Source organism: Malurus melanocephalus, unplaced genomic scaffold, assembly GCF_030028575.1.
Source record: "Malurus melanocephalus ecotype Western Australia unplaced genomic scaffold, MMel_1.1 scaffold_664, whole genome shotgun sequence".
Classification (NCBI taxonomy): Eukaryota; Metazoa; Chordata; class Aves; order Passeriformes; family Maluridae; genus Malurus; species Malurus melanocephalus.
In genome coordinates this window covers 45,489-66,907 of record NW_026623896.1, presented here as the reverse complement: position 1 = coordinate 66,907, position 21,419 = coordinate 45,489, and the positions used below count along the sequence as shown (strand labels likewise).

At 55.8% G+C, this 21,419-nt stretch overlaps 1 protein-coding gene and 1 non-coding gene across 2 annotated transcripts; one reads left to right on the top strand and one right to left on the bottom strand.

The window, feature by feature from the left end:
- Window positions 1-4,543: 4,543 nt before the first annotated feature.
- Window positions 4,544-18,249, bottom strand: LOC130584074 (ras-related GTP-binding protein A). Its single transcript, XM_057383833.1, has 10 exons — window positions 18,011-18,249; window positions 17,579-17,612; window positions 15,149-15,248; window positions 14,043-14,109; window positions 13,212-13,434; window positions 11,363-11,458; window positions 9,663-9,785; window positions 7,205-7,296; window positions 6,287-6,402; window positions 4,544-5,002 (listed from the first exon to the last, which is right to left on the bottom strand). The coding sequence occupies exons 2-10, from the start codon at window positions 17,603-17,605 to the stop codon at window positions 4,905-4,907; spliced, it is 942 nt and encodes a 313-aa protein (XP_057239816.1). The 5' UTR covers window positions 17,606-17,612; window positions 18,011-18,249; the 3' UTR covers window positions 4,544-4,904.
- Window positions 18,250-18,529: 280 nt separating this feature from the next.
- Window positions 18,530-18,601, top strand: TRNAE-UUC (transfer RNA glutamic acid (anticodon UUC)). The gene has a single exon. It is a non-coding gene; the product is annotated as a tRNA-Glu (tRNA).
- Window positions 18,602-21,419: the final 2,818 nt, after the last annotated feature.

The window sequence follows — 21,419 nt, the reverse complement described above, 5'->3', positions numbered from 1 at the left end:
GGGCTTGGAGCACCCCCAAACCTGAGCACCCACGGGTGTCCGGGGGGGTCCCTGCCTGCCCCCCCAAATCTCTGCCTCCTGAGCTATACAGGTAAACCCCCCCAAATACGGGGGGCACCTCCTCGGGACACAGTGGGGTCCCCCAGGTGTCAGGGTCCTGGCAGAGCTGGGGRAGCCTCTCCGGGGGTGGGGGGTSCCCGTCCCGGGGGCTSTGGGGGTCGCACGRAGCCCTGGCCTGGGGTGGAGCTGCYGTGGGAATCCACYCCCAATCACCCCAGGCTCCTCCGCCCTACTGGTGTTCCAACMTCGTCACAAGGGGACCTGGCTGCTCCTAGCCCTGTGTCCCCAACCTAGGAGTGTCCCCAGTCCCGGGGTGTCCCCAACCTGAGAGTGTCCCTAGGCCCGGGGTGTCTCCAGCCCTGGGGTGTCCCCAGGCCYCCCAGCCTGCCCTGAGTTGGCCAGSGGAGGTGCAGGCTGGGTTCATCACCCCATAACACCCCAAAATGCTGGCCCCCCAGCCCTGTCCCAGCTCATCCCGGGGTATCCTGGGGATGGGGACCCCCCATAGCAGGGTGATCCCCACCCCTGATGTCCCCGTCAGCGATGACCCCAGGAGCTGGTCAGGGCCACCCAGGTGGTGACCTTGGCTGASGAGGGGTCACAACACAGAGCTCATCCAGGATGAGGGGGGATCCCTGTGACCCCCATTTCTGCTGAGCTGCYGCAGCTCACCCAGGACCAAACCAATGCCTTCTTGGCTAAAGAGCCCTTTCCCTCCTCAGGAAAAACCCAGGGAGGCACCAGGAGGAGCTCAGGTAGGGACCCCTCCTCGGCCAACCTCCCCTGGGGAGCTTCTGGGGACTACAAAAGTTTTTGGGGGATGAGCTGGGCAGTGCGGGCCCACCCTGACCCCCACCCCAATGTCACCGAGCTGCAGGAGCAGCTGCAGGCCCAGGTGACCCCCACAAAACACAGAAGGACAAGGGGGAGCAGGGTGGGGGATCATGTCCCCCCTCCTCACTGTCCCTGGCAGCTGCACGTCCCCAAGGATGGATTTGGACAGGAGGGGCCAGACCCTGGGCAGGGGGTGCTGGGGGATCGGGAGGTCCCGTTCCCATGGCAGGAAAGGGGCAAGAAGGGCTTGGGGAGCCCCCACATTTGGGGGACACTCTCGGAAGAGGGGGKAAGGGTGGGGAGCACCCCGGGAAGGGGCTCCGAGGGGTCCCCTGGGCTCTGGCACAGCCCCACAAAGGCCGAGGGGAAGGTCCCAGGCACCTGCAATCCTCGAGTGACCCCACAACATCTGCTCAGAACTCCCCAAATGGGTGTTCCACTGTCCCSCCACACCAGGGGAGGAGCTGGATGGTGAAATCCCAAATCCCTGCCCCATGGAAGTGAGGGCAGCAGCTCCCTTGCTCTCAGGGTTACCCACAGATGGAATGCTGATCCCACAAACCCCACMGGACCCGGGCTATGCCCCATCCTGCCTTTCCCTCCCTGCTGAGCCTCACCCAGGTCCAGCTACACCAGGATGTTCCCCCAAACTGCCTGAGCTTTGATGGGGGATGATCCCTTCACTGCTCTGTCCATCCAGCCCAGCCATGGCTTCATGGACCATCCCCTTCAGGGGGCTCACCTCATCCCAAACCCTTCAGGGGCTCAGCTCATCCCTCCAAGGGCAGATCCCAACCCTTCAGGGGCTCAGCTCATCCCTCCGAGGGCAGATCCCAAACCCTTCAGGGGCTCAGCTTATCCCTCCGAGGGCAGATCCCAAACCCTTCAGGGGCTCAGCTTATCCCTCCRAGGGCAGATCCCAAACCCTTCAGGGGCTCAGCTYATCCCTCCGAGGGCAGATCCCAAACCCTTCAGGGGCTCAGCTYATCCCTCCRAGGGCAGATCCCAAACCCTTCAGGGGCTCAGCTYATCCTTCCRAGGGCAGATCCCAAACCYTTTCCCCCCGGCCCAGCACACACTCCTTTTTCCTGTGCTCACTGGAGCAACCCCAACACCATCCTGTTATTGAGAAATGGATAAAAACGGATTATGGCGTGGAAAACTGAAGGAACTCTTGGGTTCAAAGGGTTGGGATGAGCGTTAGGAATCCCCACGGACACCGGTGATGAAGGAGGCTGTTCCTCCCCTTTCACTGCTGAGACCACGCTGTGACCACGTTCTGTTCATTTTGGGGCCACCTACAACATCCAAAACAGGGATGGAAATACTGGAACACGTTCAGRAGCTGCTGGGCCAGCTTGGGAATGCTCACCCAGAGGCACCAGGAAAAAGCCTCGCTCCCTATGGAGCAGGACAAGAGCAGGGAGCTCCAAAATGTGGGGTTTTATTCCTAATTTTAAAATCCTGAGGGCAATCACACAATGGAACAGCCTTGGATTGAAACTCCCATCCCTGGAGATGCTCAAGTCTCACCAAGGCCAGGCCCCTGGACCAGCTGGATCTGCTTTGATCAGGATAATGGACAYRGAGATGGGGTCWGGATGAGMTGTGTGAGATATGGGACTGTTTTATCAAAACCATCGAAAATTACACCCATTCACACGCAGGGAAGATCCTCATCTGCTAGGAGGCTCCTTCCCAGAGGGTCACWCGGGATCTTGGGCTTGGGGATCTTGGATCTGATGGAGTGGATGTTCCTCACGAGGCATCTCTAAGCCACAATTCTGCAGTGACAGCTGAGGGTGATTTTGGAGAATCCAGGACCCCCTGGATGTGTTGGAGGAGCTGATCCCATCTGGAGAGCCAGGTATGGCCACCACTGACCTGTTTCCATCCCCCCGCAGCCACTCCTCAGCTCCTGGGGACAATTCTGTGCCACCAAGGGGGAAAATCACCCCAAGACTCTGCCTGACCCTACACAGCTCATCCTCAGAGAAACAGCCTGGAGCTGACCCCATTGGAGCCATCCATGCTCCAAGGCAGGAAGGAAATGGTCAGAAAACCTGGAAGTAGCTCCAAGACCACCCCAGGGAGCACAGCCCAGCCCAGGGAGCTCATCCTGACCCCACAGCAGCTCCCAGGAAAAAAAACAGGGCCAAGGCAGGACTTATTCAGGAGCTCAGTGACACATGGCATCAAGTTTCTCCTCACTCCAAGGTCAAGTGCCRGAGGAAAAGGCCGGATCGCAGCCCCTCATCCAGGTTTGGGATGATGTTTGTGTGAGAAACATCTGGAACAGGCACCAATTTTTTGTTTTCTGAAGCAGAAACTGCCAGGGGAAGGGGGAAGAGTTTTCCAGCAGGTGGGATGAGGAAGGAGCTGCTTGTAATGGAAGGAGCCAGTGCAGCCACCAAGCCCAGGCTCCCAAAAAGGCCCAGGGTCCACTTTGGGAAGGGACAAAGGACACAACGTGGAGCCCTGGGAGCGGGCGGGGCAGGTGTCCTGACACAGCCACCCCTGTTTGTCACATGCTGTCACTGAACAGCAGAGCAACACCAGCAGCACCCTGGCCACAGCAAAAGGACAAGGCTGATTCCCAAAGAGCCCCCAAATCCATGGARTTCAGGAAAAGGGATGTGAAACAGAACAGCAGGACTTTACCCCTAATCACCACTGGGTCACTGCCCGGGAGSCTCCAGCCAGGCCAGGATTTGGGCACTCCTCCCTCCCAGCCCTTGGGCACCTGCTCCCCCACCCCACATTCCATCACCCCCTTCCATGGGCTGCTTTAATCCCTCAGGAACCCCAGTGGCAGCTCYTCATCACCATGGAAATGAGGCAGCGTTCCCACTGTCCTCCCTTCCAGCAGGAAGAGCTCACAGGAGGTGCCTCCATCTCCTGAACTGCGGCCATGAGCCCCCCTCCTGCTCTCCTGAAGCCCTTCCCGGCAGAACGGGACATTCCCGAGGCTCCAACACACGGATCAGTGGCCACCCTTGCTCCCAGGGCAGGGCTGCAGTGGGGGAAGCTGTGACATTCCCAGCAGGGCCTGATCCCAACCCTGGGGCAGCTCCATGTGGAACTGGGGTCACATCCAGCCTGGTTCCACTATTCCCACTGCGGGAATTCCACACCCGCATCCCGCCCATCCCCAAGCCCATTCGCAGCTCTCCAGAGGCTCCGGCTGGGATCAGCTCCTCTCCCTCGGGATGATTCCCCTTGGAACTCCCCCAGCCCGAGGCAGCGGCAGCTGCCGGGTGGGCGGTGCGAGACGCGGCTGTTGAATTCCGGGAGGATGGAGCAGGGATGGGAGCAGCGTTTGTGCGGAGCCCTCTCGCTCCCCAGCCCTTTCRGCTCCTCGTTCCCAGTCCCTGGGCTCGCCCCGGCGGATTTTCCCCTCCCAGTGGGTGTGTGGGCAGGGACACAGGGCAGAGCCAGGCGTGGAGGCACCACACCCTTTCTGACACAGTAATCCGATGCGGCAAGAGTGAAAAAGGCAGATGCTGCCAAGCGAYTCCCAATTAAACTCTGGAATGGCTTCCGGCCAAAATCCCCCCAAAACCACGGAAGGAGCAGTGCAGCTCCAACAGCTCTGCTTCCCCAAGCTGCCCCAGGATTTGGGGGAAAGCAAACCCACTTTGCAAAGCTCTCRGATCTGAAATCCCTGGTAGCAAAAATTTATTTCCATGACCGAAGATGAGGAGAAATTTATAAACTTATTCTAGCAACAATCCAAGGAAACAGTAAATATCCCATCACCCGCGGGCTCTGCCACAACCCCTGCGGGACAYATCACCTGTGCTGCCTCCTTCCCGACCCCACCCGTGCCAGGGAATCCCGGGAAGGTCCGCAGCGGATCCAKCCAGCCTCTAGTGTCCGACGTGATCAGGAGAAAAAACAAGCAGCACACTCATTTCAAAGCCCAACACAGACACGGACAGTGTTAGATTCTCCTCAAAAGAAGTAGTCCCAATCTGTTTTTTCTCCCCCCAAAGCCCCAGTGCCTGGGATCAGCGCATGAGCAGGCTGTGCTTTGGTCCATCCACCCTCTCCAGCTTCTCAAAGTGTTTCCTGGCGTTCCGGATGTTGATCAGCGTGGCTGCGGAAGCTGCGACGGAAAAGGGACCGGGGAGATAAAAAGAAGTTARAAAGGGTGCGAGTCACCACGGCCTCAGGGCTGCCTAGCTCCAGTATCCTTTTCTGCAGGGTCTTGRGGCTTCCTGCTGCTCCCAAGGCAGGCAAAATCCAGAGTGGGATGGGCTGGGCAAAATTTCATGTGGGMTGGGTAAAAATTCAGCATGGGAAGATCTGGGTAAAATTTAATGTGGGATAGTCTGGGCAGAGTTTAATGTGGATGGTCTGAGCAAAAATCAGCATGGGATGGTCTGGACAAAATTTMATGTGGGACAATCTGGGTAAAATTAAATGTGGGAAGATCTGAGCAATATTTAAGATAGGATGGCCTGGGCAAAATAATCAATGTGGGAATGTCTGGGAAAAATTCAGTGTGGAATGGTCTGGGAAAAGTTCAATGTGGGACAGTCTGGGTAAAATTAAATGTGGAATGGACTGGGCAAAATTTAGAGTGGGAAGATCTGGTCAAAGTTTAATGTGGGATGGTCTGGGTAAAATTTAATGGGAGATGGTCTGGATAAAATTTGATCTGGGATTGTCTGGGAAAAAATTAATGTGGGAAGTTCTGGGCAAAATTTAAGGTAGGATAGCCTGGGCAAAATTCAGTGTGGAACGGTTCTGGGCTGCTGGCTGATCCCAGAAGAACAGGAGGAAAAGCCTGTCCCAGGAAGAGCTGCTCACCCCCAGCTGCCCCCCAKGGCTCCCACACTGTCCCTAATTCCCTAACAGGGACAGGACAACCCCAGCTTGGGGCCCAAGGAGTCGTGGGCAGTGCCCCTGGAGCCCCTCAGCTCCCAGSAGGAATTCCAAGGGCTGTGTAAACAGGGAACTGCTCCCAGGGGCTGCGGGCTGGCACTGCTGCAGCTCCTCCTYGGGATAAATAAATGCTGCTAAAATTAGAGCCTGTCCACCCAAGACAGCCCAGGCAGCCAGAGCAACACCCAGCCAAGAGCCAGCTCTGCTTCCTTCCCAAAATCACCGGGGCTGCCAGCTCAGAAGGGCCCAGAATAGGATTTAGGCATGGCCTGCTCAGCCAGGGCTGGTTTGGTGGCTCCTGGGACAGCAGCAGCAGCTCAGCTGTGMCACCGCCTCTGCAGGTCCTGCTCACACTCAATCCCTTCATTACAATCACTTCTGTAACTTAAACATCATTTTCCAAGAGAAACACTGTTTAAACTGGACTAATTTCACTGGGTTTCTTTGGTTTTCTGGTTTTTTTTTTTTTGTCCCAACCAGGTTTCTCTTGGCTCTGACTTACGTATGGAAGGGTCTGACATGACCACCATCACGTAGGTATTGGATGTGAAGATGTCGATGAAAGCAGCAAAGTTGGAGTTCCTGACCTCCATGCTCTGGAAAGAGGCTGCCAGCTTACTGAAAAACAAGGAAATCCAGGGAAAAAAGGAGTGAATGAAGAGCTTTTGTGCCCGCATGGCCGACATCCTCGATCTGAGCTGCTGGAGGAGCTGCAATTCCCACTTGGCAAGGTGTGGTTACAGAAGGGCTTGGGCTGGGCTTGCTTTTATAGACAAAATTCCTCAGTTTTGGGCCAAAAGGGAATGTTATCAGCTGATTTGTGCATTGAATGGAGGAAATTCCAGACACAGCCCCACTGGCCAGGCCTGCTCCCCCATGGATGCCAGGGCTCAGCCATTCCCAGCAGGAYCCTCTGGATAACCATCAGAAATAAATATTAAATGGGAATATCTGGAGACATCTGAATATCTGTAAACCAGCCAGCCACTCGTCCATCCTGCCGAGCCCCACACATCCCTGGGATTAACCTGACTGTGGAGCCTGGGGGCTGTGCAGAGCCAAGCTTCCCACTTTTCCATGGGAAATAGGGATAAACAGTGTCTGCAAGCCTCACCCTCTGGGGCAAGGCTGAAACAGAGCTCTCTGGGTGACATTCACAGTTTCCAGGAGAAACATTGTTATTGATCAGTTCAGCCCTGCTGAACTTGTTCTCCCTTGATCCAGGAGAAAAAGGCCTGGAATTCCACAGCACCAAACCTCTCCCCCCATCAGCAAAGGAGGAAGTCAAACAATTCACACTGAAGTGGGCGTGTTCCAGCAGTTCCACCCCGCTGAAGAGTCCAACTGGGATTGTCTGGAGAGCCCTCTGGACAAAGCTGGGACAGCCCTTATCTCCCCAGTGCTGATAAGAGCAGCTCACCTGCAGCTCAGCTTGAACTGTTTGATGATGTTGCTGATCTTCTCAAACCTGTGCACGTCGCGCTGCTCCTTGCACTGATAGTGGGAAATCACCTGGAGAAGGGGCACAGCCAGTCAGGGATTCCAGCTCAGCATTCCCAGCAGCACTTCTGGGAATGGGTGGCCACCAGRGCAGGGATTCACACTGCCTTTGGCTGATTGAATTTTGGGAGGTGTTCCCAGCAGTCCTGCTGGGGCTTTGATGGAGAAAGGAGAGCCTGTGATGGGATCAGCACACAAAGGATGGCACAGATCTGCCAGGTGACACCACTGTCCCCTGAGGACTGAGTGCTCCAGCTTATCAGGAATTTAAATCCTGATTCAAAGTTAAAAATAGGTGGAAAGAGAGGAAAAAAAATCCAAGGCCATCAGCTCAGGAATGGGCCAAGTGCTGGGATAGCTTTTCCCTCCTAAGGTGCTGCTGCAACATTCCCCATCCTGCACTGGCACTGACCCCAAAGCCAAACCAAGCTGTTCCTCCCTAAAAACGGAGGCTCAAAGGCAGCTGCTTCCTTGAGAATTCCCTGTCCATCACTCCAGTCAGAGCAGAGGCAGCTCAGGGCAGCTCCCTCCTCTTCCTCCCTGGAGATCCAGCAGCCAGGAGCAGCCCGGAGTGCCTGGATGCCAACTTCCMGAGATCCAAAAGGCTTTAGGAATCCTTGAGAACATCTCCCCAAACATTTCCACCCAGCTGGTGGTCCCCAGCCCTTTATCCYTCAGCCACACCCAGGGAGAGCTGCATTTCCTGCACAAACAGCTCCATCACCTCTGTTCCCACAGCAAACCTAAGACAAATCTCTTAAAAACCTTAGGCCAGCTGCTCTCAACTCTTCAGAATCCCCAAATCAGCTCTCCCTGGATGTGTCAGGAGYCCTTGCACAGGAATGTGAAGCTCTGCTCTACCCAGGCAGTCACGTTAAAATGTTTTTTAGGGTTTTTTCCCCTCTTTTTTCCCTTAACCACTTTAAACCTATCACTTTTCAAACTTGCCCAATTATTCCCACCAATACAGCTTTAACCAGACTCAAGGGTTGAAATTCCCAGTGTTCCATTTCCTTCCTTAACTTCCCATACTTTGGTTTTCTCACTRCAATTTGAACACAATTTCAGAATAAGGGTTTTGGATTTCACAGTAAGATTTTCACAGGAAAATTTCCGTTTAAGAGAGTTCTGGGAATGTTTAATAGAAAAAAAAAATAAAAAAAGGCAAGGGGAATCTTTTAAGAAAAAAAAAAATTGCACTGAAAATTAGCACAGAATTTTTGTAGCAAAGATTATCCCTGTTCAGTTAAAAATGTCCTTGTAACAATCACACTGTTACACACCCCAAGGTGGAACTATTTATTATCTGCAAAAGGTCCAAAAGCAGCACTTGCCAGGCACGGCAAGTGTTTGTCTCTGATAGTTTAATGAGGAAGGAAAGCCGTGGCTCCTTTCCCAAATTCCCTCCATCATTTCCAAATCCCCATCAAGGAAAACACTCCAAAAAAATTCAAACATTTCCTTCAGCTCAGCGAGACTTTGGTGCAAAATGTGCAAAAACCCAGAAATCAGGAATATGGACAAACATCAAGGGTGGTTWTATCCAGCACCTTCCACCTGGCACAGGGGGATTGGGAGCACAATATCCTGAAAAAGCATCMCAGTCCCATGGCTGATCCTTTAACYACATCCTSGGATTGCAGAACACCAAAAATCAAAAGCAATCRGGTGCAGCTCAGATGGCCCAGCAGGAGGAAGTGCAAAGGTTTGGTTCTGAAGCTACCAAAGGGTTCCTGCCCTGAGCAGAGGGATCTACAGAGCAGAAGGAGGATGTGAAACACTCCCAGAGCCTGGGGAGGAAACACCAATYGACACCAGCTCAGCTGCTGCCAGGGGGAATTTTGGGATGGTCCCGTGAGTCACAGGGTCACACTGGCTGCTCTCAGTGGCCCAGGCTGGGCTCAGAGCATTCAGCACCTGGGGCTGCCACCTCCCAGCCACACTTCCATGGAATCCCACAATGGTTTGGGTCGGAAGGGACCTCAAAGCTCATCCAGTTCCAACCCAACACCTCCCACTGTCTCAGGCTGCTCCCAGCCCCAATGTCCAGCCTGGCCTTGGACACTGCCAGGGATCCAGGGGCAGCCACAGCTTCTCTGGGCACCCTGTGCCAGGGCCTGCCCACCCTCCCAGGGAACAATTCCTTCCCAATATCCCATCCATCCCTGCCCTCTGGCACTGGGAAGCCATTCCCTGTGTCCTGTCCCTCCAGCCCTTGTCCCCATTCCCTCTCCAGCTCTCCTGGAGCCCCTTTAGGCCCTGGCAGGGGCTCTGAGCTCTCCCTGGAWCCTTCTCCTCTCCAGGTGAGCACCCCCAGCTCTCCCAGCCTGGCTCCAGAGCAGAGGGGAGGGAAAGGGAAGCTCCATCCAGGAACTCACCAGGAACGTGGCTCTCTCAAAGAGCAGCACCTCATCTGCCTCGATGATCTGAGCRAAGTTCCTCAGGTTCATCTCGAGCTGCTGCACGTTGGGGATCAGCTGATAGACAATGCTGGACCAGGCCTGCACATGAGGACACACAAAGGTCTCAGCAGCCCTTCCCCTCCTCAGCCTCCCGTGACAAACATGCTCCCAGGGGGATTTTTGGCACTTCTGGGTGGTGCCAGCCTGGGCAAGGCTGAGCAGCTTCTCCCACTTCCATGCTCAGGTCCCACAGGGAGCCCAGACCTCGGGAGACCATTCCCTGGCTGAAGCTCTCCTCCACCAGGCAGAGAAAGACCAGGGCTGCTGCAGAGGCCTAAATCCTCCATGGGCTGAGGTGGGAACACTTCTGTCTCCTTTTCCCACTCAACTTTTCAGAGTTTTAATCCTGGGGAAGGTAAATACACAGATGGACACTTGGCAGCTCATCCCTGATCCCAACAGAAGGTTCCATCTGATGTCAGGCCAGGAACGAGCCCAGGAGGGACTGGGGGTGCTGGGATCAGGATCTGTCCTCATCCACACTCGGATTTTCCCAGCTCAGCCTCCCCTCCCKGCCCAGCTGCTGACCCAGCCRTGGGSCAGTGCTYGGCCATGCCCTTCCCAAGGGCCACACGGGTATCTGGGATGCCTGTCTGCCAGGTTCCTGATATTGACCACATGYTCATGCCTTTYTTTAGTTAATTAATTAAAGCCAGGRTTAATTTGGGTCTAATTTACACCCTGTTTGAACCTGTCCTGCACACCTCGGTTCTGTGCTGGGTCATGCCCTGGGAGAGGCAAAATCCTGGAAAYCCAGCGAGRTCTGAGCRTTCCCAGGGAGGGTTTTACTGCTCAGGCACAAGAGCAGAGTTTTTGTGTTTTTGTGGGAATAGGAGTTCCTTTCCAGGCTCTGGTGCTGCTCCGGCACTGCAGTCACAGCTTGAACCTGCCCTGGACACCTCGGCTCTGTGCTGAGTTGTGYCTTGGGAGAGGCRAAATCCTGGAAACCCAGCGATGKCTGGGATCTGCTCAGAGCAYGGGAAACCYTCCTGSACAGGGGRAAATTTCAGACACATCCCAGTGACAGTGCTGTCCCTAAATCCTGGCCCAGCCTGGGAGCRTTCCTGGATGGAACCCAGGGATGGGAGTTAACCCTTCAGGGCACACAGCTCTCACACGCCTGGAGAGGGAGAGAAACGTCCCAGCCACGCTCCAAACTCCTCCCCTCCTTCTGCTGATTATTTTAATTGTATCAGAGATCAGCGGGAAGAAGAGAGGGGCTTTGAGCAGGGACCAAAGTCACCCATGGGAACTGTTCATGTCCAAATATCTGGGGATGCAGCCCCTGATCTCTGGGGCCAGCTGGGAACAAACACTTTTCATAGCATGAGATAAAAAAGAAATCATCACTTGTAAGTAATAACAGTCAAGCTGGAAGAGGCTCAGTATCGAATATCCTGAAACACCAATGCTCTGAACCTGCTGGTAATGAACAGGGCAGGAAGGACACTTTGGCTTTCCAACAYTTTCTGTTGGAAAGAATAGAAATAGAATAGGAATAGAATGAAATGGGGCCATTTTGCTTCCTGCTGCAGAGCTGAACACCCCACAGCAGCCACACAGATCCTCCTCCTGCTCCACGTGGGAGGCAGACACGGAAAGGAAGCTGCACCAACCTTGTAAAGCGTCTCATCCCAGATGGAAGTCCTGAAACAAACACATTCCAAGGGCCGGGAAAGGCGCTTCAAGTCTTCCTCACGCTCCTTAAAAATCTGGGAAATGAAGAGAGTTCAGGGATTGAGTGTAAGTATTTCTGTTTGTGCTCTGTAGTCGCTCTGTGTGATTATGGGGTGAATTTCACCTGGATCTCTGGATAGCTCTGGAGAAGGGACCACTGGCCAGGAAYCTCCCAGGCAGCAGCAGGGCCAGGGATGTCTGGTTACAGAATCCCAAAATTGTTTGGGTGGRAAGGGCCWCAAAGCTCATCCCATCCCACACCTTCCACCATCCCAGGATGCTCCAACCTGGCCTTGGACACTTTGGGGGGTCCAAAACCTCCCTGGGACCCAAAGCTGGAATAAGTGTGAGTGTTGTGGAATGGGAGTTGGGAGTGAAGTGTCCCTGCGGAGCTGAACTGGGACAAATTCCTGGCAAAAAGCTCTGTCACATCCAGCAGGACAGGAGGTAAGTGCTGGAGGTTCAGCAGCACAAGGAAGGCACTCACAGGATTCCCTCCTCCCCCACACTCTACCCTTGGTTACGGCACAGAAAAAGGGGAGCAGGGAACAGCCCAGCACAGCCAGGCTCRTCCAGGCCCCTCTGGAAGGCTGGAACACCCAGCAAGGTCCCCACACACTGTGCCTCCTTCCCCTGGGCCTCCTGCTTGTAGGAACGAGACAGGACAGGGACCAAACCCCACAAAATGTGGGGCCAGAATGAGCCAGGTGGGTTCTGGACAGCACAGGCTTCACCAACAAGCACAAAAAATAGGGATTTAGCCCAAAATGTGCAGGTTCTGAGCAGCAGATCCCCTAAAACAGCCCTTCAGGAGTGGCAAGGCCCCTCTCCTGCCCATCCCTCCCTCCAGGGCTCCACCTGAGTCTGCACCACTCCTTAAAGCTCCCACCACGAATGGGGCAGCAGGAGGGTTTGAGACACATCCTTCAGGGAGGAAAAGCTCCCTGGGAGCCACCTCTGAGCTGTTCCCCCTGAGCTGGGGGAAGGACCAGGACTGGAAGAGTAATCCCTGCAGGAAAAATGATCCAAAGCCAAGCTGCCCCTGGGATTCCAGCTGTGCAGGGAGCTGCTCCCTCTGCAGCCGCCCAGGGACAAATTCCCTGGAAATTGGTACAAAGTTTAACAAAACTTCTCGCTTCTGACCACCCCCAGCAGCCCAACGGCAGGGAGGGAGCCAAGGAGCAAGGGGTATGCTCCCTGAGCCAGCTCAACTCCCTGTGGGATCAGGAGGTGTCCAAGCAGGAAAAGTTGTAGGAACTCAGTATTTTCCCCATCTCCCTGTGACCTTTAAAAAGCACAAAAAAACCCACCCAACATCACTGCAAGGCTGATCCTCTGCACTCCCAGGATATTCAGGGGCTAAAGAGGATTCCTGGGAAGGCAGAGCCCACAGAAAGCACCTCCTGATGGACTGGGAAAGTTTCACCCCTTGGATTTTGGGGGTGCTTTGGCACAAAGGCTGTGCTGGACTGAGAGCAGCAGCTGAACTGACAACAACTGTCACTGTCACCTTCATCCAGATCATGATTGGATTGGGATTGGAATCCAGGGCTTGGATTCCCTCCAGTCCTGCTCCCTCCTGRAGCCAAGGTGTGCTGGAAGCTCTGCAATTGGGCAGAAAGCGCTATTTTTTGTCCCTAAAAGCTACCACTTCTGTTGTCCACTGGATTCCAGGATGACATACTTTAAAAAAAAGGCAGGAACACGTGAGAAACCCTTGGAGGAACAGCCCTGAGGGGCTGCCTTTGAAGCGTGACCTGCAGGGACGAGCAGCRCCCAGCTCCTCACCAGATCCCGCTGGTCCTCCTGCACCAAATCCATCTTRTGCACCAGGCAGAAGATCTTGGCATCAGGGGAGTTCTGGAGAATGGCCTCCAGGCAGGACTGGTAGTAGTGCATGTCCTTCTCCAGCTCRCGGCTCTCCACGTCAAACACGTAGATCAGCACCTCCACGTTGCGGAAGATGTTGTCCCTCTGGCTGGTGAAGTAGTTCTCCATGAAGGTGTCCTGGCTGAGGGGGCAGAGCAGGGAAGAAGGGAGATACCCATCAGAGCAGGGCTCTCCTGGCACGGTGGGYTTGGGGGAAATACCAAACTGGGATTTGGACCCCACTCAGGAGGCCAGGCTGGAGCTGCATCTCTGGAGCATTCCCAAGGAAAGCTGGATGCTCCTGGAGAGCATCAGCCCCCAATCCCACAGGAAGCTGGAGCTTCCCTTGTATCCTGCTGCTTTAAAGAGCTGCTCGTGAAACCCCACAGCAGCAGGAACAGCTCAAACAGGACAAAAGCACCAGCTCAGCCTTAAATCCCAGAATTTAAATCTCCTTTAACTCTGGCTGAATGGGGCTGGATGGTCCATGAGGCCTTAGAGCTGAGGAGGGGATAGCATTCCTCAAAAATGCTGCTTCCAGGAGCCACAGGATCAACCTCCAGCATGGCCTCTGCACAAATCCTACTTGCATCAAGCTGGGGATGAGGAATTCCARCACCTCAGGACAGCAGGAGAAGGGGCATTCCCTTGGCACCATCTCATCCTGTGGGACAGGAGAATCCCCTCTGCTCCATCCCCAATTCCCCAGAGCCGCCCCCAAAGGCTGGAAAAGGAACAATCAGTACCTACCCTCCRCAGTCCCACAGGTTCAACACCAGGTTTCCCAGGAATCTGACATGGGAATGCTCCACATCGACTGCAAAGAGACAGCAGGAGCTCACTGACAGCACCACACACCTGGGGCAGAGYTCAGGCAGCCAAAACCATGGAAACCAGCTCAGAATCACAGCATGGGTTGGGGTGGAAGAGATTAAAAGCCCTMATTCCACMCAWTCCGTGGGCAGGGATGCCTTYCACTATCCCAGGCTGCTCCAAGTTCAATCCAATTCAGCCTTGAAGACTTTCAGGGATGGCCCATTCCTCACAAACCAGCCCCAGTTTGTAAAATCCCACCAAAACACCATTTCCTAGAGGAATTCAGGCCTCTCTGCCCACTGCTCTCCTGAGAAGTGCAGCAAGTGTTCCCCTTCAGCCACACATTCCCTGAGCYCTGGGATATTTCAGGAATGACTCTGCAGCTTTAAGCCATCCCTAACAAAAGAAACCAGGAACACAGGGAATGTAAACCTTAGGAAGAGATGAAATTTATGGCAAAGAGGAAATTTACAGCAATCCCTGACAAATCCTCCCAGCCACTTCACAGTAAGGAGCAGCAGATCTCAACAACCCATCCCGCTMTTTCAGAGCAATCACTTCTGGCTTTTTTCCAACAATGGCTTTGGAAAGGGAAAAAGAAAAGGCACTAATTAATCCCAGTTCATCATCCTGCCAAAAGYAGGGGAGCATTTCAGGATCCCTGGATACAATGGGAATGTTCCTCCAGCATGGAGGAGGCTCTGACAGGTGTAACTGCACTGAAAGTTGCTTCCTGATAAAAAAAAAAAGAAATTAAGGACAAAAGTTGGATAATAAACAGCAAAGGCTGCTTCCCAATCCAAAAAAACAGGAGTTAAGGATGAAGGCTGAACAACAAAGCAGCAAAGCTGATCCCAGTGTGACCTTTCCCTTCCCTCCACTTCCTGCCTGAGCCCAGGACTAAGCTCCTGGTGAGGTGGGGCAGCTGGGAGGAGCTGCAGGGACACACCCGCCCCAGGGATGGCTGCAGGGGAGGGCTCTGTCCCTCCGGTGAGGGGTTGGAACCCGGAGAACCGGGAATTCAGGTGGGAATTCCTTACTTGTGGCCCCCAGGCGCCGCGTGTCCCTGGCGATGTAGTTGGCAAAGATGATGGATCTCATGCTGGTCTTCCCAGACCCACTTTTACCCATCAGCAGCACCTGCAGAGAGGAAGAGAAGGGAAAATGAGCAACCACAGAGTTCCAGGTACTTCCCTGCTCCCTGGAACTGGCATCTTACTGCCAAAGTCACGAAACACAGGATGGGCACATTCCAGCTGGGAATGCACCAAGAGAGAGGCAAAGAGGAGCACCTGGGAGGCAGGAAACAGACACCCCATGGTGTCCATGGCCATCCCAACCCCTGCTGTCCATGGCCATCCCAACCCCTGCTGTCCATGGCCATCCCAACCCCTGCTGTCCATGGCCATCATCCCATCTCCCTGCTGTCCATGGCCATCCCACCCCTGCTGTCCATGGCCATCATCCCATCTCCCTGCTGTCCATGGCCATCCCAACCCCTGCTGTCCATGGCCATCCCAACCCCTGCTGTCCCTGACCATCCCAACCCCTGCTGTCCCTGACCATCCCAACCCCTGCTGTCCATGGCCATCCCACCCTGCTGTCCCTGACCATCCCACCCTGCTGTCCATGGCCATCCCACCCTGCTGTCCCTGGCCATCCCACCCTGCTGTCCATGGCCATCCCACCCTGCTGTCCATGGCCATCCCACCCTGCTGTCCATGGCCATCCCAACCCCTGCTGTCCATGGCCATCCCAACCCCTGCTGTCCATGGCCATCCCACCCCTGCTGTCCATGGTCATCCCACCCCTGCTGTCCATGGTCACTAAGCAATGGTCACTCTGAACACTTTTCCCAACACACACAGACACAGGACTCAGGAAAAGCAGGAGCTGCCTCCCCATTCCCAGCCCCTCCCACCTGCCCTGGCACCAAAAATCATGGAAATCAGCACAGAATCATGGTGCTGTACCACCTGATGGCTTTGGTGGCACCACAGGACTTCAAGACACAGAACAGCTTTGACTCAGTCCTTCCAGACCAGACACAACCTGTCACTTCTGCTTTCCCACCCCAAACACTYTCTCCTGATTCACAGTGTGGTTTGGGCTGGGAGGGACCTTAAAGATCTCCTAATCCCACTCTTCCCATGACCTGTCTGGTCTTCTTGTCCCCAAATTCCAAATTTCAGGTGCCAGAAGACMAGAAGAAGAGGGAAAAGCAGATGGGACAGGCTAGGGCAGAGTCCCCAGTGTAGAGGAGATTCCTGAYGGCTCCAGGGACTCCTCTCCAGAGGAGACGTTTGGCTCCATGATGTCCCATCCCTGCACACCTCAGGGGAAAGGAGAGGCAGCCAAAAAGCRGGGAATGCTGGGGGTTGGGGATGAGGGGAGACAGTCACACCAGAGACAGTCACACCACAGAGGCTTTGCATTGTGATCTAAAAATACAAATTAAACAAAACAAACCCAATGGTGGCAGCCAATGCAGCCCTGCTCACAAAACCCAGCTGTTCAACAAGTTCCAGCTCCAAAGCCAAATCTGGCTCCTGGCAGCAGCCCTGGAAGTGTCCCATCCAGGAGGGATTTCAGGAGGACAGCGCTGGCCCAGCCTCCCACCCTCACCCTGTGACAGCRGGGCAGGAGCTGACAAAGCCAAGGCAGAATTCCCCAATCCTGCTTGGTCAGATAATTYCTGCAGCAGATCCAGGCTGGGAGTGCCCTGGTGGGGGGAAGCTGCCCACCGGCTCCAGGATTTGGCAACAAGGAAGGCTGGGGAGGGTACCCCAGGACGCCGCCCTGGCCTGGCTCAGCCCCTGAGCTGACCCCAGAGAACAGCCGAGCTCTTATTTCACAGCACCAGCACTAAATCCCAGGCAGAAACTCGATCCCACTCTGAGGCACGGCTCGAACCAGCCCCAATTCCCAAAGTTTGGGCAGTGGAGGCCTTGCAAAGGGGTCAGGCACCAGCACCGAGGGCCGGGCAGGGAAACCAATCCCATCTCACCACGGAACACCAGCCGGATACTCCTTTAAGAGCTCTGGATCCCCTCCTGCCGGGATACACCCACCCCTGCCATTCCCAGAGCTGCTCCTCCTTCCCCACGTGTTAAATTTCATCCTCCGGGAGCCCTGAGGGAATCCGGGGCTCCTGGGACACCTCGGGAGGTGTCTCAGGAACAAGGAAGGGGTTGGAACAGATCCTCTTCCCCAAGCAGGGGTTTCACAGAGGGTTTCACAAGAGCCCCGGCAGCAGCCAGCAATCAGCAACTGCCGGGGCAGGCTCTGCACGGACCCCCCTGCCCGGCCAGGATTTAAACCCGGCTTTAAGGTCCGGCACCTTCAGCAGAGGATGCAGCGCTGACTCCCGAGGCTCCCGAGGCACCGGAGCCACAGCCCGAGGGATGGACACAACAGACGGCGCTCACGGATGGGGAATGAAAATGCAGGATCTTCTTTCCCGTGCTTACCTTTTTCTTCATGGCTGTGCTTGGCATCACACACCTGCCGAGAGAAGCCCACCTTGGATCGCTGCTTTCCTTACTCAGTGGCTCCGCYCGCCSGTCCCCATCCCAAACCCCATCCCCATYCCAGTCCCACCCCCGGCACTGGGGAAGCGCTGACACAGCCCCAGCTCCCCTCCCCCTGCTCCGGTTCATGGGGAACTCCCGCTGCTGCCGGGAAACCTCCGGCGTTCCCGAAAGCACCTGGCCGGCCCGGGAACCCCCCCGCAGCCCCTTTTCCTCGGGACTGCCCGCAGCCCCTTCCCCAGGATGTCCTTCCCTTCTCCCGGGATGCCCCGCAGCCGCCCCCGTTCCCGGCCCGAGCAGCCCCGGCCCCGCTCCCCGCCGGGCCTCGCAGCGCCCGCGCCCCCCGGGCCGGGCCGGGCCGCGCCCCTGTACCTCCGGCGGCGATGGGCGAACGGGGGGCAGTGCCGGTGGGACCCCCGCTACCTCCGGCGGCTGGGGGGGGGGCGATGCCGGTGCGGCCCGGGCGGTTCGGGGGCGATGCCGGTATGCCCTCGGGGGGCGGCGGGGGCTGGGGGCGGTGTCCCGGGCCTGTCCCGGGCTGTGGCGGCGCCCCCGTCCCGCCCCCCGGCGCTCACGGGACCCAGCGCTCGGCGGCCCCGCCGGTCACGTGAGCGCGCGCCCCGCCCGCCCCGCGCGCGCGCCCGCGCCGTCACGTGATGCGGGCGCGGGGCGGCTGAAGCCCCGGCTGCCATCTTGGCTGAGGGCAGGGCATTCCTGGCACGGAGCGGGGGGTTCATGGCGGTGGTCCCGGTGGCTCCCGGTGATTTGCGGCGGCTCCGGTGGTGCGGCAGAGCGGAGCCTGGTGGAACCGCCCGRGCGGAGCCATCCCGTGGATCAGAGGGGCGGAGTACAAGTGATTTGAGGTGCGCGGGCGCACGTTCTMTCAGCGCCTCCCATATGGTCTAGCGGTTAGGATTCCTGGTTTTCACCCAGGCGGCCCGGGTTCGACTCCCGGTATGGGAAGCTTCAYCTTTTCCTGTCGGACAGGGAAACTTTCCGCCTTCCTTTCCCGTTTTTTCAGGCATGGCGCCTYAAAATTCGTTCGCGCTTCGTTTTTGCATCTGTGCGGTAAGATTTCTCGACACCAGGAGCCTCCTGAAGCGCTTTGCCACTGTAAACGCAGCCTCCCATCTGCTTAAATGTTCGAGTACATTGGAGCACAGAGCCTTCAGCTAATTACCGTGCTGTTAATTGGCTTCTTCTCCAAGGGAAGCAAGAAAACTCCTGTTCATGTCCCACGGTGTGTTTTAAACAGCCCTGACTTGCTCAAAGCAATAGGATTGTGCTGCAACCCCAGCAGAAGCAAACTGAAGACACACACATAGAAATCCTTATATAGAGAGTTATCAAACGTGGGGGGGCTCACGGCTGCAGGGATGTTTCCCGGAGCGCCCCCAAACCTGTGGGGCTCGGAGGGGCCAAGTCTGCTGGTGCCAGAGATCCAGGGAGCGCCTGGGGAGCTGCCGAGCTGCTGCTGCTGCCACAGAGCCGGCAATCACTTCCAGTGCCCTCTGAGCCTTGTCACCTTGGGTGTCCTCTCTCAGACCCATCGCCTTGGCTGTCCTCTGAGCCCTGTTACCTTAAGTGTCCCTTTCCAGAGCCATCACCTCGAGTGTCCCCTGAGCCTTGTCACCTCATATGTCCTCTCTCAGAGCCATCAGTCACTCCTTGTGTCCCCCCTGAGCCTTGTCACCTTGTGTGTTCCCTCCCAGAGCCATCGATCACCCTGGGTGTCCCCTCTCAAAGCCAGAACCTCTTGTGACCCCCAAGCTCCATTATCTCATGTGTCCCACCTGAACCTTGTCACCTCTGGTATCCCCTCCCAGAGTCATCAATCACCTTGGGTGTCCCACCTGAGAACCAGCACTTCGTGTAGCCCCGCTGAGCCTTGTCACCTTGGGTGTCCCCTCAGAGCCATCACCCTGTGTGCCCCCTCAGAGCCCCATCACCCCTCAGAGCCTTGTCACCTCATGTGTCCCCCCTCAGAGCCTTGTCACCCCCTGCCAGGGCTCTGGCACCTCACCTGTCCCCTCCCTCCCTCATCACCTGGCACATTTGGGCTCCAAGGAAATTCCATCCTGGCAAAAGCCCCTCGGAGCTGCCTCTCCTCCCACGGGAGTCTCTCCTGGCTTTCCCTGCCAGGGAGGTTTGGGGGCTCCAAAGGCAGGAGAGGGCCCAGCTGGGAATGCCAGGTTTGTCCTGGGGGTGCTGGGGCTTGCAAGGAGCTCTTGGTCCCCTGGGATCCTCCMAGCCAGGAATCTCCACATGAAGGGGTCTCTGTGCCCCCCTCTGGAGGAAAATTCCTGCTGGTTTAGGTTTTTTCAAAATGTTTAAGGACTTCCAGCAACCACCAGGGGTGGGAATACACATTGGACTCGTAGCTTCAATAATAAGCTGTAAACAACACTCGATTACAAGGAATTAAAGACTCCAGGCACTCCAAAATAGATTTTGTTCCTTTGAATCCCAGAATCCAGATAATTCTCGTAAGATCTCAAAGAGCAAAGGTAACATCTCAATGGGGCRAGTGTGTGCTGTAGCTTCAGAAGAAAGGAATATTTCAGCCTCTCAGGACACCMAGAGTGTCAGGAATATTCTGTGTAGGATTTTCCAGGAGGACTTGCTCTCAGTGCCATTCCTCATCCTCCTGCTCCAACAGATCTGGGACACTGTGGGACATTTTGGACACTCTGGCTCATGCTCCTTGTGACAGATACCAGGAGCTCACTGAGCTGCTCTGGATTAACTGGAAAACAGGGGAGTAAAGGAAATTATTCCAGAAGGCTGGAAAAAGGAATGTGCAGCCACAAAAGGGTGAAGATGGGGAATGATGGAGCTGCCAGGCAGTAAAGGCACATTTCCTTTGGGGCAGAGCAGCTGGATGGGTTCAAAGGCATTCCCAGATTTGTGATTGGGAAGGGAAGCAGCTGCTCCCAAATCAGTGAATGAGGTAGCCAAAGCAGCAAATATTCCCAGTGTTAGATCCAAGGAGGATTGGCACATCCACATCCAGGCAGTGAGTGCAGTGGGATGGAATTTCACCAGGGAACAGTTTCTGGGAYAAAAGTGCCCACAGAGCAGATGGAAATGGTTCCCAACAGGGTGTTGGGAGCTGGAAAGGAGTTTTAGGACAGGGAACATCCCCATCCTGTTCCAGGACTGGGAAGGGATGTGGGAGGTGCCCAGTCCAACCCCTGCTCCCAGCAAAGTGCAGGGCAGTGCCCAGCTGGATGGACGGATCCCCAAGGGTAGATCCCCATGATGGATGCCCAAGGATGGGTCCCCATGGATAACCCACAGGATGGATCCCCAAGGATGGATCCCAAGGATGGACCCAAATGATGGATCCCAAGGATGAACCCAAAGGATGGACTAAAAGGATAGATCTCCAGGATGTTCCCCTCTGCCACCCCACTCCCTGCTGTTCCTGGTCAGGTGACAATTCCTGGCTCTCAGCTGGTTCCCACCACTCCCAAGGGGCTGGAGCCACCTTCTCCCCCACAGCAGGGATTTGGGGACACCGAGCRCTCCCTGAGCCTCCTCTGCTCCAGGCCACATTCCCAGCACAGCCRTTCCCTGCACCTTCACCAGGCTGTCCCTGCCTGTTCTCCATCCATGGGAAAGCCCAGACCAGGATCCAGCACTTCCAGGCACCCCACCAGGGCTGATGCAGCCCCAACAGSAATTTGAATTTATTTGGATTTAATTGAATTTATTTTAATTGACCAACCTGACAGAGCCACAGCCAGTTGCAGGTAGGGACTTGCCAGGAGCCTCCCCT